Raw genomic sequence first — 22,280 nt, 5'->3', positions numbered from 1 at the left:
CAGACCTGGATGGAATTGCCTCTCTCACTTAACTTCAGTTTTTATGATTCTGTTAGATAGGAATTTGGGGTCATGCAATACTTTACCATGTTACTAATGTAACAATCACATTACTTTACCAGTAATGTGATTTACGAACCACACGTCAAAAGCAGTTGGAGAGTCTCAGTCCTTTGGAGGGTCTCAAATTTAAGGCATGTCAATTCTGATTTCTCATCTTAAATATCCATGTGCCATTGTCCCTCTCATTCCTCATCAGAACCCCTTTTCCTTGACGTATGTCATATATCTAACTGTTCCATTATTTTAATGTTCCATTTTGTTATAGCCATCCCTATGTCCAATGTCCGCATGAGACTCTGCGTAGGCTTTTGTTGACCAAGTATAGGTGCAGGATTCAACGTAAACATAAACATACTTCAGTGTAATGCAGGTGTATTTTGATTTGCCAGATAGGTATAATTCCTGAGATGTCTAAATTCTTGCTAGTCTTTTCAATACATTTTAAAATTATTTTGTGCCTATATTAGTGAGATTGTTAAATTCAGGTGTTCCTAAAAGTAAATGCAGAAAGCATACTTATTCCACAGTTATGGAGCACCTTCTCTCTTCTCAGGTAAAAGCCATCTCTCTAGGTCAGTGAGGGGCGTACAGATGTCAACGCTCAATGGCACCCATCAGCAGGGAACCCCGAGCACCAGGGAGCAGACAGACGCCTCTGACTCTGATGGCCCAGCGTGGTGGTCCATGGGCGGGGTGTGTGGTTCCTGTGGGGGGAGGGGCTGCATTTGGACTGAGGCCTCATTTCTTCTCTTTACGGCTCTAGCCTTGGCCTCAGTTGCAAAAGAATTGTCAACGATGGCCCGTGTGTGGGTGTGTGCGCATGCGCGAGCATGTGCGCTGTACGGTTTTTAGATTAAGTCATTGGAGTGGGCTTTGGGCGTTGTACGTTGGGGAAAGGCATGTGCACCTTTCCCCATCAGGACTTTGACCAGACCTAGATGTTTTAAAAAGTATTACTTGTAGCTTAAGCGTTTTTAATTTCATGACAACAGGCTGCGAAAAATCAGTATTTCCCATCAAATATTGGAGCTCTTTCATTTGACTTTACTTTCAAAGACTGATCAATAATAATTTTAGGTATATTAATAACAATAACTACTTAGTGTTTATTTAGAATTTCAAGATTTATCGAAGATAAAATAATTAAGCGTTGTATTTTTTTTGGTCCCAACATGCTCTATCATGTTCATTGTCACTCTGTATGTCAGCTCATCTCTCCCAGGTGCCTGCCTTTTTGTTTCCTCTTACCACCTCCAGAGCCCTTCTAGGAGCATCTGACTAAGCTCATTTACACTCACTGATGCAGTCTGAAGTGTTAATATCCCAAAGGTCTTTGCATTTTAACAGCCCGAAGTGAAAAGCCTCCCATTATAGAAATCAGTCCGTACAGTGGGGTTTTCATGTGTGAAGGAGGGAGGTTGTTTGTTTGTTTTTAACGCATAGGCGCTTTTTCAAGTCCTAAAAACCACACCCCCTACGTGTGCACAGCTACACTTCTGCCCGGGGTTAGCCCCTCAAGGTAATTCCATCTTCAGTAAGTTCAAAGTGCTTTATAAATTATTACTAATCTTTAAAGCACTCTACTTGTAGCAAACAGACAGCATTTCAATCTGTTTGACAGCTGATAAAACAAATTCAACATTTTAGGGAAGTAAATTAAATGACATATTTGAAAACACCTGGAAAAATGTTAAGGGCGTCACACAAGCAAATTTTTATCGGTAAATTGCTTCAGACCTGACAGTTTAAGCAGTCTCACTAAATTTTTAATCAAGGTGCTAATTTATAATGGATAAGGAAAGTAGAAGTTTATACTGAGATGTTTTAAGGATGAGCTGGGTGAAGAATTCTGATATTTCTTTATTCAAGTGCCCAAGTTAAACTGTGCCTTTGATGTTTTAGGGTCCTGGGTGTTTAGGCCTGGAAGGGTAACAGGATAGACTGTCCGGTGCCCAAAGCCAAGGTGAGAGTGTCCGTGTTTTGTATAACTTCACATCTCAATGAGCTTCTCTTTGATGCGACCACCTCTGGAGAGGAAAAGGAAGGCAGCTCTTTGCCCGATAACAGGGGTAATTGAAAGAGGTGCTGTCCAGGGAAACAGCCCTACGGGTCCCTGGTGCTGCAGGGAGCCCTGTCCGTCCACAGACACTTCCTCCAGCAGAGGAGTTTCCTGGAGGAGCCGGAGGCCTCAGTGCTAATCTGCCCCGAACACCGAGCGGCCCCTGCGCGGCATCCAGAGAGAGGAAGTACTAGGGTCAAGATTCATCAACTACAGCTCAATTATGAAGACCGTCCTACTTCCTGGTATTCAGGGGTTTGAGAGTTCTGAAAAAACTCAGTATTATGTGACTTCCTCAATTATGTAATATGTTTGGAGTAGATTGGTTAGGAAGTAAAACTAGAGCTACTTTCCTCATATTTTATCTAATTTTTATCTTAAAGAAAATGTTCATACCTATTAAAATTTTTTTACAAGAGAAAAGCATTAAAGTCACTAAAAACCCCAAGTCATTTCATTTTTTTGATTATGAGGAGACCTCAAGAAGTTACTGATTTCACGAAATGAATAGCTGCTTCGTTTGTAAAACATTAACACGGGAAGTCGTAGAATAGATTTTAAGTAGTGGAAGATATTGCTAGTTGTACCGGTGATAGAAGCAGCGCATCGTCCTGCCAATAGTTAACCTAGGTTTAGCTAAAGGAGTGGCCAGTGCTGTCAGACTTGGGACCCGTAGTTCATGGGGGCGGGGTGCAGAGTGCAGCTGAGAGCCTGGGCAGAAGGAGGGATGGTGAATGAGCTCATGAAAAGATGTGCGGCATCCTTAGTCCACCGGGAAAAGCCCATTCCAGCCGGGAAGGAGTCGTCGCACACCCACTGGAGTGTCTGACACGAAGAAGGCTGAGCACTCAGTGTGCGGACCAGGGAGGTCGTGGAGGAACAGGCGGTGTCTCCACGGGTGGTGTCTGGCAGAAACCGGGACAACCACTTTGGAAAACTGCTCACAGACGGGACTTCCAGCCTCCTGGACCGTGTGGGCCTGTCTGTCATGGTCCATCTCTCTCTGTATCTCTCTGATTCTTGTTGGTTCCATTTCTCTGGAGAACCCTGTCTAATACAATTGTACATCAATTATACCTCGGTGAAGCTGTTAGAAACATTGTGTGTCTCTCCACCCAGTCGCTGAGTTTGTGGCCTAGTCGTACACAAAGACTCACTTATTTGGGGGGTGGGGACTCACGCTTTGGTTTCTGGGCCCTCTGATTCCCCAAGACATTAGATAATACACCCAAGGTCAAAGTCTCTGTAAGATACTGTGAACTCGACTAGACTCCTGTTTGCTGAGTCTTTAGTTCAAATAACGGGACTTGGTGGTTCTTCATCAGTTGTAATGACCTTGGTGGTAGATGTTCTGTCCTGTTCTTTTACTTAAAACGTGGTGGTTACTCTGAAGCCCCGCTTTGATCTCAAGGCAGGAAAACATGGCAAGTTGCACATCTCTGCCTGTTTTGGTGCATGTAGGGCTTGGCGCCTACCTGGTTCTCAGCTGGTGCAATTGAAATCATGAAATATTTTACTTGCATTGCTTTGCCTTCTGCAAGCCTCATTTGTTGACTCCTTGCCTTTCTGTTCCTGAAACGTGCTAACAGATTTCTGAAGAGGCAGCCTTTCCACTTAGGCAGCAAAACTCGGAGTGAGTTACTGGTGGTGCTGATGTACCGTGCGACCTTGGCCAGAAGGGACTGTATCTGGTCCATAGTTCTCCCCTTTGAGATGGGATGTCCGAAGCAAAGCACTGCCAGCTGGTACCTGAAGCCTTTTGTTGCCAGAGAAGAAACCATTTTCAGAATCCTGTCCAGAAGACTCTCAGCCGTGCAGGCTCATGGGCAGCGGGCGGCCGGCTGTTTTACCCAGAGTGTGAATGATTATTTAGGGCTGCTTAGGCATTCGCCTTTCTTCCCAAAGCCTTCCCAGGCCTGTTCCGCCTTCCCAGTCCCATCTTCGTTTGTGTCAGTCACTCAGCCTTCTATTTCAGCCACAGTGAGCCTGGCGCTTCGCAGGCTGGGTCTCTTGTCGGGAACCCCTTCTGCCTCTTCCTGCTGCCCGTGTCTTCTCTTGCAAAAAGGGCTTCAGTGCAGATGCCGCTCCTTCTCCAAACCTTCTCTCACACTCTGCTTCCCTCCATTCATCGTGTCTTTCCTTATGTCTTGTGGCACCTGGCATAGACTTCTCTGATAATGCCCGCCACATCCATCTATAACTTGGCGGTTAGCCGACTGTCTTGTCTTGTGACCAGTGAGCTTCTCAAGGGCACAGGCCCCTGTGCTTTGTGCCCAGCGCCGACAGGTGTCTCCCGTGAACTGGTAGCCATTTGTCTAAACGCCCTTGAAGGAGTGAGTGGGTTCCTCTCCATCCCACACTGAATGCTGAATTTGAGGACTCCTGAGATCCCATCCAGCACCAACTGAGTGGGTGGAAACAACTGGAAGTTTGTATGCCATGCAAATCTAATGACAAGAAATTTGTATTGGAACTTCAGTGGATTGACCAGTAAATCCCCTGGCTGGTTCGGAGGGAGGTACATTGTAACGAGAATCCTCAGATAACTTACTCAGTGGCTTCTTTGCTGCCTTTGAAAGCCAAGGTCTTTCTACAACTGGAAGAGTGACATGTCTCTACGTTTTCAAATTACGGTTCTTTTCTCTGAGGGAGCTGAAATTTCCTTTTCTCGTCATTAATAGCACTGATGTTACTGCCATCAGGTGAATAAAACGCTTCCCTTTTTACTTTGTTTTAATCTCTCACTCGGAGAGGTAGTTATTACGGCTTTTGGTAAGGAATGGCTGATTACTATAGACATTTACATAATTTTTTTGGAGAGATGGAATTCAGAGCTTTAAAACATTCACACTCCCACCGAATAAAAATGGCTATATTAGGTCTCTGCTATAATTTGTATTAGATGCAGATACCTGTATTTAGGCCTTCATGGTTCCGGAAGATATATTTCTCCCAAACACCATACGCTAGTGGAAGGTGATTGTTTGCAATTATCTATAGCTCACAAACTTCACTGTTATGCTTCTCTGTGTAATTAAATGTCGTATTTACATATTTCAGTTATCATAATTATTTATGGTTTTAGGTGTTAAGGCAAATTATCTGGTACTTTCAAGGATACCAGTTACCTGAGCTTTAAAGAGATAAGAGTTTCAGTAAAGCACTCTTACGATGCTCAGTTCTTTGTTTTTAATCACAATGCCTTTCTGCTTCCTCTTTTTCCCTCAAGTGTAACTAGTGGAATGCTAATAGCCAGGAATGCCATCGACAAGGTGTGGCTTTGAAAGAAATGCCTTCAGAATAAAAAGCACCGAATCCCCATTAAGCTTCTGTCTCCATTTTCTTCAGGAAAGCATGGGTTGAGGGTTGAGTTTCCTCACTTTTAATGTCCCGGTTTGTCAGGAAAGCGGCGGAAATCTGGCGTCCCAGACCGCACGCAGTCCCTATGGGCTCTCCTGGCACAAAGTAGCTCAGAGGGACGGCTGCCTTTCATGGTTTAGACCTTGACCTCCAATGAATGCACTCTTAGCTCACATTGGTTTGGGGCGGGGCTGTGTTATTATCAGTTCACACTGAGCCCCTCCGAACTTGCAGCCCACCAGAACCACTGAGGCTTTCTTCTTTTTTGTGCTCTGCTTGGGCTTCTCCTTATTGAAGAGCAGGATTTGACCTTTATTATGACAGTCAAATTCTTCTTCTCAATTCCACTGGTGATTCCAGCCCTTTGAGGTAGCGCTGGGTCCTGATTCTCTTTTCCGACTTGTTCACTGTCCCCTCTCTGTGGTTGTGACGACTTTACTAGTGGGGGTTTGGGGACAGGGCTCGTCAGAACAGGCTCTGGGACCTTCCGAAGTAGCAAAAGGACTTCGCTCCCCCTAACCTATTTCTTTACCTCCTCTGACTTCTGGGTGCCCAGCGTTACTCCTTGGTGAAGAAAATGGAAAATAAAATCCTCTTAAGATAGCAAAGTGACTGTCAGCCTGGTGTTCTTAGTCCCTTTGCTGCTTGGGAGTGTCGCAGCTGGAATGCAGTCCCCACTGGGGGCAGTGACTTTTTTTTTTTTTTTTACCTCCGATAAGCTTCCATCTCTGTTAGCTGCTTGCTTATTCCTACAAGGGGAGGTTTAGCCCCCGGGACGAGTCCAGAACATTGTAAATCACGCCAGTGGAAGCCATCAGCAGAAGATGGATGGCTTTTAACGGAAACTTTCATTTTGTGGCCCTTCCACCAGGAGAAGGGGAACTGAGGAAACTGGGGCGACAGTTGGTTATGCAGTTTTTCCTGAGATAGCTAAAAATATGTTCTCAGCTGAGAATTAATGAATTACAGAAATCTGATGCTAAGCAGTTCTCTTTTAATTAGGGGTATTTAGATCACGGATACAACGTCACTGCAATTCGAAGGCAGAGGAGTTCTGTTTGATGAGCTTAAGTGGATAGTCTCTCTCTCAGACACCTGGCTCAGCAAGTTAAAGCTGAAAAGAATGGAAGGACTCACATGGGTCGCATTACCATGATAGCAGCCTTCATCTTTCAGTTCCAGATGGGCGGCTCCGAGCTTCCCCCCTGCGGATCCGGGAGTTGCTGGGGAAGTGTGATTTTCTAGCCGGGGAGTAGTTTCCACAAAAACACTGTCTGCGTGGATGTGCTGGTTAACGGACTCCTTACTGGCACAGAAGCTTCCCACAGCTGTACTTTAGAAAATGTGACAAATTCCCATTCATAAGACACGATCAGTCCGATCATTCCCCAACGAATATGATTTTCCTAAGATGAGATGCTAACTTTCATCATTACACAGGACGATTACAAAAGAACTCATTTCCCCGACAGTATACGCCGAGTGCGTCCTACGTCTCAGGCTCTGGGGAGGACACGGGGGAATCGGAGATGAGCAGGAGGTAATGTTGGACCAGCAGGAATGTACAGGGCAGCAGGGGAGTCGGAGACTTGAGTGGCCCGGTGTGGCCGATGACATGATGAAGCTGCTGTCACCACAGCCACACCCACAGCTATAAATCGAATGTGAGATGGCAGAGGAGAGGCACCCGAGTTAATAGTGAGCGGTGAGGCAGCGTCAGAGGAGAACTTTCTATCAAAGAGATGCTTGCACCGAATCTCAGCCAGCCAGGGAAATGGGTGTGTGTATGTACTTTTTTGCGTGCATGCATATGGCTGTTTTCGTGGGGGAACCCAGAAAAAGGGTGGGGCATTCCTGGAAGTGGGTTGGAGCAAAAGCTTGGAGGTGAGAAACACAGTGAAGTGGCTGGAGTCTATGGTGGTCGTGTGCACGGGAGATGGGGTGGGAGTGATGGAAAGGGTTTAGATTGGAGCCAAAATATTTTTAGAAAGTAGCAAAAACTACTAGTTATACAAGCCCCAAGTGGCTTTGGGACTTACCATTGGGCAACATCGTAGATTTATGCTGTAACAGATAAAAATGAGCATCCTTTCTCTATGCATTACTTCTTCTGCATCTCACTTCTTTGTTCACAGTCTAGATGGACTGACTACTCTGAAGCACAAAAAATCCATTACATCTTAAAATAATTTTTAAAAGGGATCCGGTAACATACACAGAATTATTAAAGAATAGTAAAGGTGAGCTCATATACATGAAAATGTCTAAGGGTAAATCTTGATTTTATTAGCTTTAATGGGCTACTATTATTCTAATTTTATTTAGGAGAAAACTGAGGTACAGAGAGGTTACAGTTTAGCTGGGAAAACATAATTCCCCAGGACATTATGGGCATTACAGGGACCCATGTGTGTCAATTTATATCGTGATTTATGCAGCAGGTATGTCCCAAGAATGCGTCTATAAAATAAATTTTGGTTCGAACTATTTTAAAGTGGTGGATGAAAAGATTTTGGGGAAAATGTGTAATTACCTTCCAGATTATTCTGGGGGCCAGTGTGAATTTTGCGCTGCATTCCACAGTCAGCTTTTAAGGCCGAGTCATGTTACAGGCAAAGCCACGATCAGGCCCACAGAGCGCAGTTGTACACGCACACCTGTGGCGTTGTGCCTGCAGCCGTTGAGTCTTCGACCTTCACCGGTCAGTGGTGACCACTCAGTTCTTTCTCCAGTTTCTTCTAATTTTTTTCTTTGAGGGTGTCATCAGAGAGGAATCCAGTTGCTGTCTTTGGAGTTCAGTTTGTTTTCTACGCCAGCTCTTTCCTCTCAGACAGACCATAAAAGTCAGTGCGTGTCGGATTCCAGCCTCTACCTTTATATCGACCATTTAAGAAATCGTAGTAATGGCACCAGTAGGCTACATTTCGGCATTCCCAGGGCGGAAGGGGCACCATTACCTACCGTGTGTGCCACATCGAATGTAACCTTTGCCCTCACGGAGGGGTGCGTTCTGTCCGTGATGTCCCTCCGCCCACCCTTCATTCCTCCATTCAGTCACTACGCGGATGTTTTTCTGATGGGATTTTTGTTATTTGTTCAGCTGGTTTATCCTCGATTCCCTTTTGCTTTCCCGATTTGGTGGTTTTGTTATCATTTGTTTGTAGCTTTAAATGCCCTCTGTCCTCTTCCTGGCTTTTCCCCAGTTCTGCCGCCCTCCTACATCTGACTCAGACTCAGCCCTTCCCCCAGCCCCTCCCAGAGCACCCCAGCCTAACAGTCTCCGCCTCCGCTGCATCCACAAGCCCCAAGGCACACCTTCCGTTGGTCAGTCATGCACGATGCTGTTTTCTGTCATGACATCTCACTGAAATCTCTTAGTTCTTCAAGCTGGTGAATTATAGTCAACACCTGTGTCCCCCAGAGTAGCAGTTCGTTAATAAGTTGTGTTTTTTTATGGCCCAAAAACTCCCTGTCGAAAGGACACAGTGTGTCACAGGATGGGAATCGGTCTCGTTCTGTAACCTAGGAAGCACAATGTGCAAACGAAGGCTGGCTCACCAAGGGACTCAAAAGCCTGATCACCAAGGCCAGGATGGGTGTCGGGGGACTGCAAATGGGATTAAACGTCTTACTAAAGTGAAGTCCTGGGAGCAGTAACGCGTTCTTGAGCGACTTATCCTGAGGTGTTATCTGTAAGAGATTAGAACAGGAGAGGAGATGGGTAACAGAAAGGTCCTAAAGACATATGCTCAGAAAGATTTTCCTCTGTAGCGTTGATTCATCCTGAGTGAGGGAAAAACAGGGTGCTCTACAAATGCCGAAGGAGACATACAAAGCCTCACGAGTCTTTGAAAAATAGTGGATATTAGTTCAGCTTTTGTTTGGAATTATTCGTTCCTTTTCCCATTCATTCTTCAGTTATTCCTGAGTCCTCAAGGGGTGTCAAGTCGAAGATGTGGAAGAGACAGCCCCTGCGTCTAAGTGTGGGAGATAAGACGCATCCACAAATAGTTACCGTGCACCGGAAGGTGTGTGATTCTTCAATATGTTACTTCGTAGAGAGAACCTCTAAGAGCCTTTCTACCTGTAAAATCGCATGAGTACTATATTCTCAGAGCCCTAAGAAGTCCAGAGAAAGCAGCATTCTTCACAGTGGAGTGGTCAAAGAAGTGTTTAGTGGGAATGATACTCATTCGGCCTTGTAGGAATGTCTCGACAGGCAGGGATTGTAATCATGGCAACGAAAGAAACAGACCATTTGCTGAGCGTCTGCTGTGCTGGAGGCAGTATAGCAGGTGCTTTAAGCCCATATTTTGGTGAGGAGGGCAGAGCAGGGTTATTCTGGAACACCCTGAAATTATACTGAAAATTCTGTGTATATATAAATTCGTACATTTTTATGGAGAAAGGTTCCAGAGCCCCATGTACCTTGAGCCATGGCAGAGAGAGGAGTACAAGCGATTCCTGACCTTGGGCTTGGAGAAATGCCCACCTTGGCAGGGGGTGCGGGTGGGGGTGGAAACAAGGAGCTGTTGAGAACAGAGAAGGAAGGGGGAGCTGGAAGGGGAGAGAAGTAGCCGGTGTGGGGTGTCCACAGATTGTCCTCAGGAGCCGGAATGTCTGGATTTGGTCAGTCCTGGACTGCTGCCTGCTAGCTGTGTGGCTTCAGGCGACTTACTTAACCTCTCTGAAACCAAGAGCTCTGCTTCTTCAATTAGCTGCGCCATGTTTACTTAAAATTTCTTTGACTGTTTTTAAAATTAAGGGTTGACATTGTGTTAGATGCGTTTGCTCACCTGCTCTTTGTTCTTATACAAGTTTGTTGAGCTGGTACAACTGGTACTGGGAGAACTTTGGTGACAGCAGCGGGCAGGCAAGCTCTTGCCCTCACTGCAGGCTGTGAAAAGACACATGCACCCCTGGTGCGGAAATGGCCGGACCTTCCTGACTTGGGTCTGCCGTTGTCATAGGCTCGATCACCCTGTTTTTGACTATGGGACACAGTAGGGGTGTGAACCTTTAGCAAGGGAAGCCTACTTCCCTTCGGGGGTGATTATAGGGGTTTCCTGGGTGAGGGAGGACGGCTGCAGGCCTTTTGGATGGGCTCTTCTAACGTCAGGAACTAAGAGGGGTTTTCAAGGCACAGGGCGTATTTGCAAACCAGCCTCAGTAAGACGACCTCTGGAGGAGCAAGCACCACATCGTGATGGGGATGGCATTCTCCTCCGTGGTCTGCGTGCTGGAGTCTTGTCTGGGGACCCTCTAAACCGAATGCACTTGTTTTCCAGGCAAAGTGGTTTATAGCTCGTGTGTTTTTCACTGTTTGTCCTTTTTCCTACTCCTGTAATTTTGTTTTGAAAAAGTGATTCATGACCTCCATGGTTCGAGCCCCCTTTAAAGGAGGCGAGTGTCTTTGTGAGCTTTCTGTTAAGTTCCCATTGAGATAATGGGCAACTGTTGTAGCTAAGCATCAATTTACATGCGAATCGAGTTGGAAAAACCATAGTGCTGAGTTCCAAATCAGAACTTTATTATTATCACTTTTATAGGTGCATTTCTGTTAGTATCATTTAAACTGACCACCTAACACAGTGGGTTTTGCTAAGCTCTGGGTGTTCTTACAAAAAAAAAAATCCCTTGAGGGTAAAAACAAAAATCACTTAAGGGAGACCTCAGAATATTTTCAATGTACACTAATTGACCTGTTCTACTAATTGAGTTTTGTTCATGCTAGGAACGGTGTTTAGTTTTCCTTTTTCTTTCTTCCCCCTCTTTTTAAACAAGTTTTGAAGAAATGGTTGGATTGACTATTGTCTGAGCCATAGAGGAATGGTTGCCATTTGCGAGGCAAAGGCACCTTGTCAGAGGGAGTTACTTTGCGTTGTAGCTTTGTGCCACCAGATGTAAATAGCACACTCAAGAATTTTCGTATGTTCAAGATACAGTCTTTATCTGTTGAGACTTCTGTTGCAAACATATGTGTCTTCTCCTTACCAGGCTAAACCGTACTGACTAGTTAGATGGGGCTTGGGCCATGGATAAGAAATACAGCGTTTCTCTGTGGCCGCCGGCAACACGGAGGTGACCGCTCTAATGAGATGGAGTTTAGAGAAGATGCGTCTCCCAGTTGTAAAAATTAGTATCTTATCAAAGTTTACTGCATTTTCCAGAGCCAGCTTGCAAGGGGAAATGCCCATGCTTTCACTAAATGTGCTATGCACACGTAAATGTGTGTCCATGTGCAAACTTGGGCCAGAGGAGGAAATGTTACTTTTCCAAGTAACATCGCAATGAATGCTGTAGATAAAGACTCAAAATGTGAATTACTTTGTAGAAAGTGACAAGCTGATTCTAACATTCACAGGAAGCGTGAAGGAGCCTGAATAGCCAGGACAACTTATGTTGTTGGAAAAATGGAATATTTATGTGTAAAAAATGAACTTCTACTCACATCTTTTTTCATCTGTAAAAGTTATGCTGGCCCTGTTTCCCACTGATACTGACCACCAGCCTTCTGTGAAGACATTGGAGGAGTTTACCAGATGCGCTAAGGTCTTGTTAGTGTGTCGCTGGAACAGCACTGCTGATCACTTGTACATAACATCCTGTAACGATGGGAACATCCCTCTGTTGAGGCAGTCGCGGTGCTACAGTGTATCGAGCCGTGAGCTGTAGGTCTGTTGCCTTCTCTGAGATGACCTTTGGTTGCATATTTATATCCTTGTGGTTCTGATATTACTCCTCACATCTCATTTATAAATTGCATTCCTTGTGTAACATATTCTGTTGGGAAATAGTGTTTTCATTCTGCAAATCTTAGACTTTCTGTTGTATCTTTTTACATTGAAATCTGATTGCTTGGATTTTCATGACAATGTCTAGTCATTTCACTTTCGGTTACTCTACAGAATTTTATGTGGCAAATCACCTTATATTTTGTTTTATTAGAACACAAAGTGGTATTGAATCAGTTGCTGTTTCTGAATTGGTACCTTTAGTTACTCTTGAATAATATTGCCATAACTCAGTTATTCAAAGCCTCTTTTTTACTTTCAGTTTCTAACCTTACTGATTATCAGGAGGAAGCACAAAGAGGCTTGAGCAGCCAAAGTTAATATATGACGTCTGTGATGTCAAGCTCATGGATCGCAGGGCCTCGGCCTTACCCCGGCTGTTCCGGTTTTATTGTAGACCCAGGCCATACACACCGGGTTGGACTTTTCAGTTTAGAGTGGGGACACGGCTCACAAACAGATGCATTGCCACCAGCAAGAAGTGACAGCTGTCACCCGGATAGCAAGGGAAGAGACGAGGGGAAAAGGCATAAAAGAGAACAAAACAATTTTTAAGTAAACAAAGTAATCCATAGCAAACGTCATTGAAATAACAAGAAATACTGAAATTATGTACAGAATATTGTTTAAGAATACAGGAAATGAATCCACACTCAATTTCTGTAAATTACAACAGCCATTTGTCAGTCCTTACCTTGCCCTTTCAATGGATTTTAACAATATTGATCACTCTCTCCCACTGGGAACACACGCTGTTCTTTTGGCTTCCATGGTGCCAAACACTCCTGGTCTCCGCCGCCCCCCCCAGCCCAGGGCCTCTCTTGTCTCTTTCATTGATGCATTACCTACTGCCTGGCCTTTGAGGTTCATCCCTGCCCCAGGCTCTTCTCTGCGTCATTTCCTTTCTCCCGTAGACATTTCCCTTCTACACTGTGGCTTCAGTTGCAACTTAAATACCTAGGACTCTCAGCATTTGTATCCCCAGGACCAGACTCCAGACTTGCATTTCCAACTGACTGCTTAAAACTCTACTCGGATTTTCAAAGCTGTCTCAAACTCAGTATGTCAAAACCCATCTGGGTGATTATTTGCTTCTCATAACTACAGACCTCCAGGGTCCCCCAGGGTTTATTTTTTTTGACCCATTTAGTTTTTATGCATTCATCTATTTGTTCTGTAATTCAATGCCATGTACCTAGTGCCTCATAGACGTCATTCATTGTTTTGGGTACTGGGAGTACAGCAGGTAATGGTTCTGGTTGTTCTGCAGCTTACAGTCCGGTAGGTGAAGGTAGGCAATAAAAGAAAGAGAGAGAGAAAAGCTTAGTGATTACGTGCGCTGAAGAAAGTAAGTTGGAGGCTGTGAAGGAGTGTGACTGAGCCACACCTTCTCTTTGCCCCAGAAGTCCGCCTTTTTAAAAAGATGACATTTTGAAGGAGACGTTCATGGCAGGAAGGAGCTACCCAGGCGGAGGTCCGAGGGAGTCTCCCCTGCCTCACCCTCCAGCAGGGGCAGCTGGCAGAGAGGCCTGAGTTGGGAGTGACCTTGGTGAGCTGGAGGGGCAGGAAGGGGGTCCTCGCAGCCGCACAGAGGATGGAGACGGCATCAGAGATAGGGGTCCGGTGGTCTAGGACCACACAGGCCTCAGGGAGAGGAAAGTTTGGGATTTTCTTATTGCACTGGGAAACCAAGAAAAAGGTCTTACAAAGAGGAGAAAAACGACCTGGTGTATGTTTTAGAAAGACCTGTTCAGCTTCTGGGTGGGGAATGGATTCATTGAATAGGAGTAGAATCAGAAACCCCGGTTAGGATGCTTCTATGGTAGCGCGGGTGAGAGGCGGAGCGGGCCTCGGAAGCCAGAGGACATGTTGGGGAGCGCACAGGAAAAGAGGGGTGCAGACCCAGCCGGGGGTTCTGTTTGGGTGGAGCACCCGATTCCATGGTGGCATCAACAGCTGAGTCGTGGAAGAGGGGAAGGAGGCACAGGCCTGGATGCGGGGAGGGGGCGGGATGGGGATGGTGGGGAGCAGCAGGGATTTAAAAGTTTGGTTTCAGACATGTTTATTTTGAGGTATTTATTAGACATAGTAGAAACTTTAAAAAATATTTTCTTTACTTTTAAAGAGAAGGGAAGGGAGGAAGAAAGAGAGGGACAGAAACATTGATGTGCGAGAGAAACATCAATCGGTTGCCTCTTGCACGCCCCCAACCGGGGACCTGGTCTGCAACCCAGGCATGTGCCCTGACTGGGAATCGAACTGGTGAGCTTTTGGTTCCTAGAGTGAGTCCCAGTCCACTGAGCCACAGCAGCCAGGGCTAGATATAATAAGAATGTGTTAGACACATAGAAATGTCGATTAAGAATCAGCATTACATACAATGTATGCCTCTAGAGGGCAGGGAAGAGGTAAGTGCTTGAAGCATGAACCTGGGGATATATGTGTATAAACATGTTCACGTTTTAAAGGCAGATAGATTAGGCGAGCTCCACTGGAAAGGCTGGCGATGACAGAGGGGAGGAGCAGGGTGGAAGGGAGGTTGGTGCACTCCAGTGTTTAGGAGGGTGGCAGAGAGCAGGAGGGACAGTGAGCAGAGGGCCCGGAGAAGGAGCTGTCGGTGGGGAAGGGGCAAAACCAGGGCAGCTGGGGTAGAAGAGGGCTGTCGGAGAAGAGGCGTTTCGAGGAAGAAGAGGAAAATCACGTCAGGTGTCACTGAGACGTAGAAGAATTACCCGCTTCGCAGTTTTTGGCCAAATGCTTGACGATCTTCTCATTCAGTTTCAGTATTTGGAACATAGTTCATCTCTTGATTGTGCTTTACATGGACTGTATGTGAGTGTGAAATAAAGTTGATTTCTGTTACGCTCTTCGAACGCCTTTGAGAAAATAAGGGACTAAATTGAGCTACGTAGGTATTACAGCTGCTGAGTGTCTGATGGTTGTTTTGCATACTTGTCATAGAATGTTCCATACGAATCCCAATCACTGGTGGGACATCGGTCAAATGCTGGCCTCAGTCTCGCGGGCCAGCACCACTCTGGTCATCGGGGGCCACTTAATCCCCACACCTGGGCTCCACCCCACCCAGGCTTTAGAACTGGCCCCTGCGGTTGGGCAGTGACTGCCTTTAATCTCCCTTCCCCCTAAGTCTCTGTAAGTGGCTTTGGCTTTGAACGCTAGGAAAATGGCCCTACCTTCCTCTCTGTGACTGGGTTCTCGTTTTGGTTTTCTGCCTGGTACCATCTCACTCGCTGGGGTCTGGAGTTCTCTTTCGACCTCCCGCTCGCTCTGCCCGGGAGTCCCGGAGCCCTGATCCTAAACCCTGGTCTCTGCTAGCTTCCCGGCACCTGCCGTTTGTCCCCTCTGAAGTCCCAGCTCTCCTTCCACCCGCCCATCCCACCCGATTGTTCTCGGCCGACCTCCCACCGAGACCTCTACCTTTCACCCACTGCTGGACTTCCCCCCTCAGGTTAGTTGTTTGCTTCCTTAGATTTCCTCCTTTTTGTTGTTGTTGTTGCCTCCCTGAGGGACACATTTGAGTCCTGCTCCAGATCTGGGTCTCCACAATCCATGCCTCCCTCGCCCTGCCACTCACTCGGCCACAGCCCAGCACCCTGCCTTCAGTGGGCAGTGACTTGAAGGCTCGATGGATGCACTTCTCTTTCAAACGGGCTTTGCTCATTGTCCTCGTGGGAGCTGCTTTCAAGAACAAAGAAACGCACAGATGTTCCTGCCTCTGAATAGGACGGCGCCGGGGAAGCCCGGTTGGGTCAGCTGCGGCCTCTGCCTTTGAGGAGGGCTGGTTTTCAGTGTGGCTGTCGCTCCTGGCCTCCCCGGCCGGTGAATCAGCTCTGTGACATTGAAAACTGTTCCCTGTTCACGTGGACCCCGGACTCTACTTTACTGGAGCCCCGTGCCCTCAAAACACGAAAACATTTCAGAAATTACACCCCAGCTGATGGGGCGAGGCCCCCGGTTCTTAAGCATAAAAATTGACAAGAGGTTACATGCCTGTGCTCCATATTTATTCCTTTCTAATTAACCTTGATTAATCAAAACATATGCGGGTTGTTTCCCAGGGAAGGGTGTATTGGAAATATTTAAATTCTTCTGGTGACGCTGTGCTTCTTACCGATTATTGGAATGCTGCCCAGGCGTAAACCGCATCATCCTTCGTCCAAACAATTTGCCACTTGTTTAACGACCCAGTGTACTTTGTTTTTTCATGACCAGTGGAAATGACAGTGCTAAAATGTTTTACTGGGAAATAAAAATAAAAGAGAGTGATCGCTCTGAATTTCTAATACCCTCTCCCCGCAAAAGATTATTCTTGGATGTATAAAAAAGTATCATAATCTTTGCTTCGAATGTAGGTTTTCGAAAAACATTTAAAGATGTTTAAGTTTTAGAGAGAGGAGAAGGGACGGAGAAAGAGAAGAGAAACATTGATTGGTTGCTTCTCGTATGCGCCCAGACTGGAGATGGAACCTGCAGCCCAGGTACTCGCCACGCCTGGGAATCCAACTGGTGACCTTTCCCCTCGGAAGGATGCCCAACCAGCTGGGCCACGTGTGGGGTGGGGCGGACGGGGGCCGTTTTTTATCACTGGGGAGCCAGCAGAACTAGGAGTCTCATTTTGTGAAACTGAAAACATATGAGAATTTCAGCAAGACAGGTTTGTAGTGACACAGGGTGTAATTTCACGGGCCAGTGTCGGTGCTTATGTGTGCACCGCCTATATCCTTGCTAGGGCCTCGGGCCTCAGAAATTGAATCACTCTGCAGACTGATGCTGGGAGGAAGCCCGAGTTGTTTGAGAAAGAAATCATTTCACGGGCCCATCACCCCAGTACCTGGGATGAAAGGGACGCCAGGTGAGCTGGACTGTTGACAACTGTACCTTTCTATGAGGGAGGGCGCCTCTCAGAGCCACAGGTGGGATTTGTTAGACCTTCAGACGTGTTAGTTCACCGCAGTATAAAAGTTTCAGAAGACTCCCCTTTACTACCTCTCGAAAAGTCTTACCTATTGATCAGCTAGTTCATCCTGCTCTGAGATGAATTCTTTCCCAGGAGGCTCTTTGGGACCCATAGAAAAGGATTTTCTCGCTCCTGTCTCTTTGGGTGCTGGGGCCCAATTTCACTATGGTGGTGGCTGGGGTGTCGTCCCCTTCCAACAAGATGTTGTTTAACAGCAGCTGGTTGTCCTCCAGTTCAACTCCATCCGGACACCATCTGCCCAGAGGTAGCGTGAGATCCCACAGGTTGATGGCTCAGTCCTGTGAGACTATCCCTGTCCTCCGCCACCCCAGTTTCACCAGCAGTCCCAAGCCCAGGCATCAACAGACTGGCTATAAACCACAGGTTCCAGTGGACCCCCTCCCACGCAGAATGCCCATTGCAGGTCCAGCCGGTCACCTGTATTTCTGACCGACTGGCTGTGAGCCAGGCGTGCCCATGAATTTGCTACAGCATCTCACAGAACTCAGAGAAACGTTCTTCTTACCAGATTGCCGATTCGTTGTACAAGAACACAACTCAGGACCAGCCAGGTGGGAGAGGAGCGCAGGGCCAGGGCTGTGGGAAAGGGTCCGCCCCCACTTCTTTCCTTTACAGCAACATTTCTCCAAAGAATTGTCTATAATCAGTCTCTACTCGCTCTCCTCCCGGTCTTTCTGTCTATTCCACACAGACTGTCCCCCACCCCACTCCGTGGTGACAGCTCTTGTCCACCTCCCAAAGGACACCCCCTCCCCTGCTGTCCAATTACGTGGTCCATTCTTAGTTCTCTTCCCCGCCGCGTTGGCTGCACTGGATGCAGCGGAAGGTCCCCTTCCTCGATGGCACTCCCCCTTGGCTCTGGGCTCCTCTCTTGGTTCTCCTTCTACCTCGTTGACCACTTCCGTTCACTCTTCCCCTAGCTCCCTGCGCTGGCCCGGAACATCAGACAACCCAGGGCGCAGCGCTCTGACCCTTCCCACCCACTCCCCGGCTCAGTGATGTCATCCACTCGCCGGACTTGAGTGATTCCAAATACCTGCCCCTAGATGAACGACTCACGGATCCAGCCCTCACCACAGATCCAGCCCGCACGGTATTTTTGTGCTACTGCTGGAACACTGCTCCTTTCCGCAAGCACTCGGCTGCCCTCTTCTGGAACCTGTTCAGGATAAACACACGCCTCTCAGAGGAATGTGACGGTGTCTCCTGCGCCTGTGGGGCCCTAACCACTCTCAGCAGCCCTTTCTCCGCCTCCACCGGCTGGGAGGGCAGCGGCCTCGCAGATGGACTGGATTCCCAGCCCCCGTCCCTCAGGCCCCTTCCTTTTAGTCTTTTCTGTTTCGAAGTTCTTCCCTTTGCCAAGGGCAAACTTCTTGAACTTATCCTGGACTCCCCTCGTTCTCCCATACTCCACCTTCAATCCATCAGCAAATCCTTTTGGTTTTCCCCTCAAAATGCATTCGAAATCAACCACGACTCACCCCTCCCGCTGCCGCTACCCTGGTCCAAGCCCCATTATTGGCCGCCTCCATTATTCCCGAAGCCAGCTTCCCCTTTGGCTCCTCATGGTCAGTCCCCAACACAGCAGCCTCACTTACCTGGCCGAAACCCAGGTGGCATCCTGTTTTCTCTCTGCCCCAAACGCTTCACATGGTGTGCCGCTCACTCGGAGTAAAAAATCACAGTCCTGAGAACGGCCCACAGCGCCTGCGCAGCCCAGGCCTGTCCCACAGCCAGACGTCTACCCCACCTCTGGGTGCCCCGCGGCCTGCGCGCCATTCCTCCAGTACGCGCAGCGCACGCACGTCTGCTCCCGGCCGGTGCTGGGGGGTGGTTCCTCCTCCTTCCTGAGTCTTGCCCCCAGTGTTACTTTATCAGGTCAGAGAAGCCTTGCTCACCCAAAGTGTGAGACGAAGTGACCCCTCTCCCCCCGGCACTGGTGCACACACACCCTGGTCATTGTTTCCTGTTATTAGACTGTGAGCTTCGTGAGACCGGACACTTTTATTTCCCCCCTCTGCTCCGTTCCTGCTTTCTCAATCAGCGCCCGCCTGCTAAGTAGGAGTTTCTCACACGTCGGTTAGAACACACAGGCATCCCTACATCGACCTGTGGGAGCCTATCGTGAAAAGGACACAAAGGTTCGAGGAGTCTTTGCTCAGCTGTAATCTCTCAATTCCAAGACACAAGCCTTTGCGGGAGGAGTCCGGGAATGGGTTTAAATCTGACTTGACAATGGCATTGATTGTTCACAACGGCCGGGAAGGGCAAGAGGTTCCTACGGAGAAAGCAAGGAGGCGCCATCTGGTGGCGACGAGGGTGGACCACACTCGGCGTTAGTCCCTGGTTGAGAAGCTTGTTAGTTCTATGCAATTAATACTTAACGACAGTCGTAATCCTCAAGTGCGAATTTCACACAGAATTTATTGATCTGAAATACAGTTCCATGCCTTCTGAATTATTTATGACTCATTTTTACTTATTACTTTTTGCTTTCTGGGATTTGAAGTCCTTTGTTCCTCTTTATTTTGCTTCTTATTTTTATTCTTCACTTATCTCTAAATCCTTCTGTTCACACTGTACCGGCCTAGCCATTGAGGGGGTGAATACAGACTCTATCTTCTGAGGATTTGTATTCTAAGAAAAGCAGCCCCCGTGAGCGGAGACGTGGGGACGTGGCCCGGGGCTGCAGTAGCTTTGTGGGCCCAGACTTCTGAAGCCCGAGGAGGTTTTGGGGTCGAGTGTGTCTCCGCCACCCGGCGGCAATGAGCTTCGGAATCGTAGCGCGCCGTTTTCCAGAAAGTGCGCACAGAATTACACGGAGAAACAAAGAAAGCAGCATTCGTGCCCATGCACAGAGGCAGGAGCGACAAAAATGAAAACCTCTGTCCGTCAAACTTGCCACCAGCTGGGCCGTTACAGGGCTTGGTAAACGACAGCGGAAACTCGCCGGCCCACTTCTGGAGGTCCCGTGACCCTTCCAGTCCCGAGCAGCCGGGTGACGCTGGGCGGGTTGTGCTGCCACCTGGCGGCCGCAGGGGTGGTCGGACTAGCGGGGCGGGGCCTGGTGGTGCGAGAGGCCGGGAAGAGGGCCCAGCACTCAGTGGATGATACCTAGTTTTTGTTTTTGTTATGAGCACTGGAGCTTGAAGCCATCTTTTCTGTCTCTGCCTTTCCTTTTGCTTTAAATGAACTTCAGCACTTACTGCACGCTGCCCGTGTTAACGTTTTTCCTCTGTGATGTGATTTTTAGCCCTCAAGCTGATGCTCAGTTACTTGAAGGCAGGGGACGCCAAGCTTGCCTGCCTATTGGCCTCGCCATCGTGGGCGCAGGTTGCACAATTGCGGTGGGGGGTGGGGGTCACCAATGGTGGTCTCAGCTGGCGTCTGGGCCCAAGCAGCCCCAGTGGAGCAATGCTGCAACTAGTTATTCAAGAAACTACAACATTTGTTAAGATTTGTTCCCTAGTAAACATTATAATAAATGTTTGAGGTCCAATAGTATCAGCTTCTTTTGAAGTTATCATTCACCTGATAATAAGGTATAGAAACTGATGGTACAGCAGTTCATAGGATGCTACTGGAGTTTATAAAAAACAAAATTTCTGCTTATTGTATAGTTAGAGTTTTTCCTTCTGCCTACAGATAATCATTATTTTTAGATTGCAGGTAGATATTTTCCTTGGTGTAATACTCTTTGTTTCCTTGAGGAAATAGCTTTTAAGTTACAGAAATTGATGTGGTACTTGGAATAGTATGTCATAAAGTGAAACCATTCCCCATATTCTTTCTCTTTAAGGAATTAGCCAAACTCAGTTTCTAAATCTTCCTGCCTTCGGAAGCTGTGTCTGTACAACTCAGGGCTCCATTGTACTGAGGTGCTGACACTGGACCAGGACACACTGGTAGGGTCAGTGGGCAGGCTCCGCGTGTGCCGTCCACGGAATTTCTCTGGCAATCAGGCGCTGTTGTTTGTTTTGTCGTTTGGAGGACCCAAATTCTAAGTTATTTAATGGGGCAGAGGTTTAAGGACTGCTTATAGGGCTTAATTGCTTGCCTCAACAGTAGCAAATTTAGAGTCCTTGGCCTTTGTACTGTGTTCGATATTTCTAAAGTGTTAACTGCGCCTGTTTGTAACAGCTGTGTTTTCCCATTCTGATGGGTTAAGAGACAATATTGGCTACTGTGACTTGTAATTAAAGAAACATTGTTTCCTTCTACTTAACTGCCAGAGTGAATGACTTTCGGTTGTATTAATTTGTCTTTTTGTAGAATACGCTGAATTTCTTCACTGCAAAGGAAAAAAGTTTACAGATTTCGATGAAGTTCGCCACGAGATCGAAGCTGAGACAGATCGCGTGACCGGCATGAATAAGGGCATTTCCTCCATTCCCATCAACTTACGAGTCTACTCTCCACATGGTGAGGGAATAATAACCAAATTCCGGTCCTCACGTGCTTATGCTGCATTCATTAACACACGCTATTTGTATAGAAGATGGCTTGTTCTCTCAAAAAACACCAGGCTTCCAGAACGGTGTTTGGGTACTGCCAGCACCACTGCGGTCCAGAGAGCTCGCAGGTTTGTTTACGGGGAGGCAGGAGGAGATGACTTTTTAAAAGATCAGCGTCGAGTAAGTCATTAAAAAATTTGTTCTTTATTTTAAACTTTTAGAATTCCAAAGAGGCATGCATGAGAACTTCTGTATTTCAAATACCTTCAGTCTTTGCAAAAGCCCAGTGGCGCGTGCTGCTGCGGTTGAGGCCTCCCTGTTGGACCCTCTCACAGCCCTGCAGGTCCTCTGCGCTCTCTTCCTGAGCACCCAACGGCGATTTGTTTCCCAGCCTCTCAGCAGCTGCTTGTACCGCAGAGCACCGATTCGTGGGGTGGGGTGGGGAAGGTGTCTGTCCTAATTTTTAGCAGCATGGATTTTAATCTGTTATCTTCCATCTGGCTCTGTTGCTTGTCAAACGGAGCCCAAATGACATAGGCTGCATTATGATG

General features: G+C 47.2%; 1 protein-coding gene across 7 annotated transcripts in view; it reads left to right on the top strand.

Annotated features, from left to right (window-relative positions):
* The window catches only part of DNM3 (dynamin 3), a 374,683-nt gene that overhangs the window by 61,651 nt on the left and 290,752 nt on the right, over positions 1-22,280 (top strand). For all 7 annotated transcript variants that reach the window (XM_053659308.1, XM_053659307.1, XM_053659304.1 and 4 more), the window contains exon 3: positions 21,548-21,697. In XM_053659308.1, coding sequence (XP_053515283.1) covers positions 21,548-21,697 — 150 coding nt within the window. The remainder of the gene's footprint in view (positions 1-21,547; positions 21,698-22,280) is intronic.

This window comes from Artibeus jamaicensis, unplaced genomic scaffold (assembly GCF_021234435.1).
Source record: "Artibeus jamaicensis isolate MK-2021 breed Jamaican fruit bat unplaced genomic scaffold, CSHL_Jam_final scaffold_625, whole genome shotgun sequence".
NCBI classification, from domain to species: Eukaryota; Metazoa; Chordata; class Mammalia; order Chiroptera; family Phyllostomidae; genus Artibeus; species Artibeus jamaicensis.
This window is presented reverse-complemented; position numbering and strand designations above follow the sequence as displayed.